The following is a 6093-nucleotide window of genomic DNA, read 5'->3' on the forward strand; positions in this document are numbered from 1 at the left end:
ACTCTACTAAAAACACAAAAATTAGCTGGTCATGGTGGCAAGTGCCTGTAATCCTGGCTACTTCTAAGGCTAAGGTAGGAGAATCACTTGAACCTGGGAGGCAGAGGTTGCAGTGAGCGGAGATCGAGCCCCTGCACTCCAGCCTGGCAACAGAAGGAGACTCTGTCTCAAATAAACAAATAAATAATTGAAATTTTAAAAAACATTTAATGTGTATGCATCTAATAATATAACTTAAAACACACAGAGTATGGCCGGGCATGGTGGCTTATGCCTGTAATCCAGCACTTTGAGAGCCCAAGGCGGGTGGATTACCTGAGGTCAGGAGTTCAAGACCAGGCTGGCCAACATGGTCAAACCCCATCTCTACTAAAATACAAAAAAATAGCCAGTTGTGGTGGCATGCACCTGTAATCCCAGCTGCTTGAGAGGCTGAGGCAGGAGAATCACTTGAACCCAAGAGGCAGAGGTTGCAGTGAGCTGAGATCAGGCCACTGCACTCCAGCCTGGATGAAAGAGTGAAACTTCACCTCAACAAACAAACAAACAAACAACAACAACAACAACAAAAAAAAGTAAAAATGGGCATAATCACAAGAAATCATAATGAGAACTCTAAACACATCTTTCTTAGTAATTGATAATAAAACAGACAACAAATTCAAGAAGGATACAGATTTGAAGAATGCAATTAACAAAACTGACCAAAGAGCGTTCATAGAACACTGCATCCAACCACTGCAGGAGGCCACTGCGAGGCTCACATGGGGATGTGCGGCTCCCTCTTACGGATGCCTCCTGTGAGCAATGCGTGCGCACACAGAACCCAGGAGTTCAGCAGCTATTCCCCTTCTCCTCTCCACTCCTCTTCCTTTCAGAACTCTCCCAGCCTTTGAGGGTTAGACTTATCTATGGTCCCTTAGAGTGGGGCCAGTATCCTAGGAGGTGGTGGCCAGGAGCTGGGAGGATGGAGCTGTTGCTGGCAGTGTAGGCTGGGTGAGTTGCCAGATGGTTTTTTTCTTAGGTATTTGATAAATTGCTTGCTTTTCAAAGCACTTTGGAAACGCATTTGCCAACCAGGCGCCGTGGCTCAAGCCTGTAATCCCAGCACTTTGCTAGGCCAAGGCGGGCAGATTACTAGAAGTTGGGAGTTCAAGACCGGCCTGGCCAACATGGTGAAATCCTGTCTCTACTAAAATAAGTACAAGAGTTAGCCAGACACAGTGGTGAACGCCTGCAATTCCAGCTACTCAGGAGGCTGAGGCACGAGAATCACTTGAACCGGGGAGGTGGAGGTTGGAGTGAGCTGAGATGACACCCTTGCACTCCAGCCTGGATGACAGAGTGAGAACCTGTCTCAAAAACAAAACAAAAACCTGGAAAAGAAATGCATTTGCCTGTGATGTTCACAACTGTAGAAGTTAAAGGAAAGGATGCTATCATCCCCATTTCTTAGACTGAGAAATCGAGGTGGTAAGCAATTTGCCTCATGGAGCTGTTTGTGAAGGTCCAGGCGGAACCCCTGAGATTTCTCATTCCTCCTGGGTTTCTAGGTGATTCCTGATCTTGACTGTGGAGTAAAGGCCTTTGCAAAGGGTATCTCGTGGAATCCCCAAGGATGCCCAGTCAGTTTGTGTATGTTTCTGATTCTCCGCTACTCAGGGCCTCTTGTGCGTAGGTGCCATCTGGGTGCAATTCAGAGTGGCCAAAGGCCTACCAGTCCCCAGGGGCAGGAACCGACCTACTGGTATCCAGGAGCGATCTTTACAGTATTCAGCCATCACCATCAATCAACATTCAACAACTAATGATTGTGGGATGAGAAAGCCATCTCCCTGTCCTGGGCTTGACCCCCCTCCCACCTTCCCTAGCCCACCCGCCTCTTTCGCTTCTGGGCTGTACTGTCTGTTCTGAATTCTCCTCTGTGAGCTCTGCCCCTGACTCATGAACCACGAAGGACCCTGGTCACTGTCATCTGGCCCGGTGACACCTGTGCACATCTGTGGTGCACTCCCCATATCACCAGGAGGGTGCCCAACTCCACCCCTGAGCCTCAGGATCCCTGTGCATTCTTATTTCAGGTGCCACAACCCCCTTCCTCCTTGCAACTGGGGGAGATGGTGCTGGACGGGGAAGTGCCAGGGATTATCTACTTCCAGAGCCATGAAGGCACCGCCTCACTGACGGGCACAGGCAGGCATGCAGAGGCAGCCCCAACCCACCCCATACCACTCCAGACAGGCTCTCCACCCAAGACAAATGCCAGGGCTGGCCCCTTGGGTGGCCGACCTTTCTGTGCATAGGGCTCTGCCGTCAGAAACTTGCATTTGGTTTTGCACTTTGCTGTTGCCATCTTGAAATTCTTTACAAATTTTGAACGGGGGCCAGCGTTTTTACTTTGCATGGAACTCAGCAATTTTTTTTTTTTTTTTTTTTTTTTTTTTTTTTTTTTTTTTTTTGAGATGGAGTTTCGCTCTTGTTACCCAGGCTGGAGTGCAATGGTGCGATCTCGGCTCACCACAACCTCTGTCTCCTGGGTTCAAGCAATTCTGCCTCAGCCTCCCGAGTAGCTGGGACTACGGGCGTGCGCCACCATGCCCAGCTAATTTTTGTATTTTTAGTAGAGATGGGGTTTCACCATGTTGACCAGGATGGTCTCGATCTCTTGACCTCGTGATCCGCCCATCTCGGCCTCCCAAAGTGCTGGGATTACAGGTTGGAGCCACCGCGCCCGGCCTAACTCAGCAAATTTTGCAGCTAATTCAGATGACAGCCCCCTGGCTTCCAGCCAGAGGTGGCTGCGTCACTGCACTGCTTGAGAGTGCATCATCAGCATTTCCAGCCAGTGCTGATGGCCACATGCCATTCGGGTGGCGGCCTCCTCGGGAGCTTGCAGGAGGGGAAAGGAAGGCTGCTGGAGGCTCAGGAGTCAAAGGCCCAGGTGTCTCAGCCACGGAGATCGGCCTTTGGAGCTTCATGCAGCGCTGTTTTTGGACAAGCGCTGTGTCACCTCTCCACTGTGGACTGTGGTCAGGAGGTGCTGGAGCTTGGGAGGTCCCTTGTCCTGGACGCTTGGCCTTGAGGGTTGGCAGGACCAGACCTGGCAGGTGCCCCTGCTCAACTGCTGATGATGCCAGTGCCACAGCACCAGTGCCGACATGTGGTTCCTGTGCAGATCTGTTTAGCTAAGGGGCCCAGGCTGCCTGGCCCTCTCCACTTTGGGTCATGGTGGGTCCCTATAGGGTCACTTCTCTTGCAGCTCTGTGGAGAGCCCTCCCTGCCTATGCGCGCCGGTTTCTGCCAGCTCAGCTCTCTGCTGCCCCCACCTGGCCACCTCCAGTGCCAACCTGATCCTCAGTTACAGTCTGTCAACTTCCTAAAAAATACATGAAATTGCTGCTATCTGACTATGTTTGACCTACAAAGATGGCCATTTTAAGTGGTTCAACCTAATATAATACCATGGCTTAGAATGGTCCTATAAATGGGAGCAGAGAGACAGACAGGAGCAAAGGGTGTGTGTATTACAGAGAATCCCGGCATACAACTGTAGTATATGCTCAAGATAGCCCAGATGTTCATGTCAGCTGTCTGTGGTCACTTTGGGGCCATCTGACACCTGTGTGTAGTGGCCTCCTTGTCCAAGTATTGCAGAACACCGGACAGTGAGTGAGAGCCCGCCCATGGGCCAATGGCCATGGGTTCCGGCAGGCCACCTTGGAAGAGAAGAGAGAAGATGTGAAATTCAACCAGTGGCGGGCTCTGCTAAGGATATTCTGCAGACTCCATAAGCTCTCTAGCTCTCTGAGCCTTAGTTTTCCCATCTGTGATTTGAACCAAAGCACCCACTTTGTCCATGCCCTGGGCAGGGCTGGTCTTCAGCAGGGATGCACTTCCAGGTGAAAGACATCAGGGTGTTCCACACACATCAGGAAGTAGCCACTGCTCAGAGCTGCCTGGGTGCTGTCGCTCCCCTGAAACCCTTGGATACACCTTCATGACCCAGCAACTGAAGGGTTAATGCCAGGCACATTGGGACCTCCAGGACCTTCCGCAGTGTCCTACCTGGCATCTGACCTTTGTGCACCCACGCTGCTATTTACAGGGTCAAGGTGAAAGCAAAAGAGATCATAAAACCACCTGTGCAAAGATTATAACTGAGGAAATTATGACAGTGAAAGAGATCTGACCTAACCGACTTCCATCGCGCTTCTAACCTCCAAGCTGTCCTTGTTCGTTCCTGGGCATAGGCTGAACTAACTTTGGGAGGAACTTCGTTGACAGTTTAACTTTGAAACAAGGATGATAAACAGCCCTTTCCAGAAACAAACCCTCTTCTTGCCTAGGGACCAATCTGCCTTTGTAAGGCTGACAAATTCGCTACAAGATAAGAAGTGAGGTTCAGGAGTCAGGAAGCCAGAGGCTGCAAGCTTCCAAACCTCCTCAAATTGCTTCTGGAAATAACACCACTGTTGTAAAAACCTAAGATCAGTGCTTGAGATATTTTGTAGACCCTGCATGTACCAGCTGCCGCCACCCAGGCTGGTGGTGAACAGGCTCATCGGATCTTGTGGCCTCCACCCAGCTTCGCCCCTCCATGATCTCGTCTCCAGTCCAACCAATCAAAGCTCCACTCTCCCGGGCCCACTACCCACCAAAATAAAAAGACCCCAGTCTCCGAAGGTTTGGGGAGACTGATTTGAGCAATAATAAAACTCCAGTCTCCTGTACAGCCAGCTCTGCCTGAATTAAACTCTCTTGATAGCAATTCCCCTGTCTTGGTAAATCTGCTCTGTCTAGGCAGAGGGCAAGAAGAATCCATTGGGAAATGGTTACAATCAGGCACAGAGAAAAGATGTGCAAATCAGTCGTCCCTTCTTATCTGCAGTTTCACTTTCTGGGGTGTTACCCAGGGTCAAATAGAAAACTCCAGAAACAGACAACTCACAGGTTTTCAATTGCATGCTGCTCTGCCCTGTCTTAGAGGGTGTGAACCCTCCCTTCATCCTGTGTATCTGCACTGTTTACAGCAACCATCCAATCCTTAGCGCGACTGTCACGGCAGCACAGTGCTTGTGTTCGGATCACCCTTATTCTACTTAATCACAGCCCCAAAGTGCAAAAGCAGTAGTGCTGGGAATTCAGTATGCCAAAGAGACCAACCAGCACAGCACTTCCTTTCAGTGAAAAGGTGAAAGTCCTCAACTTAAGGCAAAAAAAAAAAAAAAAAAAGCATACGCTTAGTTTGCTAAGATCTGCAGTAAGAACGAATCTTCTATGTGAGAAATTATGAAGAAGGAAAAAAAATGTGTGCAAGTTTTGCTGTCACAATTCAAACTGCTTAAGTTACGGCCACAGTGTGTGATGAGAGCTTAGTTAAGATGGAAAAGGCGTTACATCTGTGGGTGGAAGACAGGAAAGGCAACGTGTTCTGACTGACGCAGTCAGGTTCAGTGCCAGCTGCCCTTTCAGGCATCCCCTGTGGATGAAGTGGGGGCTGCTGTAGTGGCAGAAACATCCTCTGATCACTGGTTAGCCTGGAGGGGTCAAGGAGGGTCGGAAGATAGTGTCAACCCAAGGGGGGTGAGAGTGGGCGGCAGCAGTGAGTGGGTGGCTGCGGGGGTCAGGGCACTTGGGCCCCCAGCTGTTTTCACACCTCCAGCACCAGACTCGCCTCATCCCCCTGCTGACTCCTCTCTGGGCTTTCCGTGAGTATAGTTCCCACCCCTTTTGGTTTTTTCCTCACATACTAAAATGACAGCTGGATTAAAAAGAAAATCGCCGGCCGGGAGCGGTGGCTCACACCTGTAATCCCAGCACTTTGGGAGGTCGAGGCAGGCGGATCATCTGAGGTCAGGAGTTTGAGACCTGCCTGACCAACATGGTGAAACCTCATCTCTATATAAAAAGAAAAGAAAGAAAGAAAAAGAAAATCGCCAAAATGAGTCAGGCTCCCAGCATGACCAAAGTAGTGCTCCTGGCTGGGGCTTAGCCGCCGGGCCTGCGTTCCCGGGATCAAGGGTTTATCCACAGCCATTAATCACATAAAAGCAGATACGAGCAGCATTAGCCCCAGCCAGCTGCTGCAACGAG

At 50.2% G+C, this 6093-nt stretch overlaps 1 protein-coding gene across 1 annotated transcript in view; it reads right to left on the minus strand.

Annotated features, from left to right (window-relative positions):
• Nucleotides 1-2353, minus strand: part of TRPM1 (transient receptor potential cation channel subfamily M member 1) — a 129856-nt gene extending 127503 nt beyond the window's left edge. The window contains exon 1 of the mRNA XM_010351263.3: nt 2230-2353. Coding sequence (XP_010349565.3) covers nt 2230-2353 — 124 coding nt within the window. The remainder of the gene's footprint in view (nt 1-2229) is intronic.
• Nucleotides 2354-6093: the final 3740 nt, after the last annotated feature.

Source organism: Saimiri boliviensis, chromosome 5, assembly GCF_048565385.1.
Source record: "Saimiri boliviensis isolate mSaiBol1 chromosome 5, mSaiBol1.pri, whole genome shotgun sequence".
Lineage (NCBI taxonomy): Eukaryota > Metazoa > Chordata > Mammalia > Primates > Cebidae > Saimiri > Saimiri boliviensis.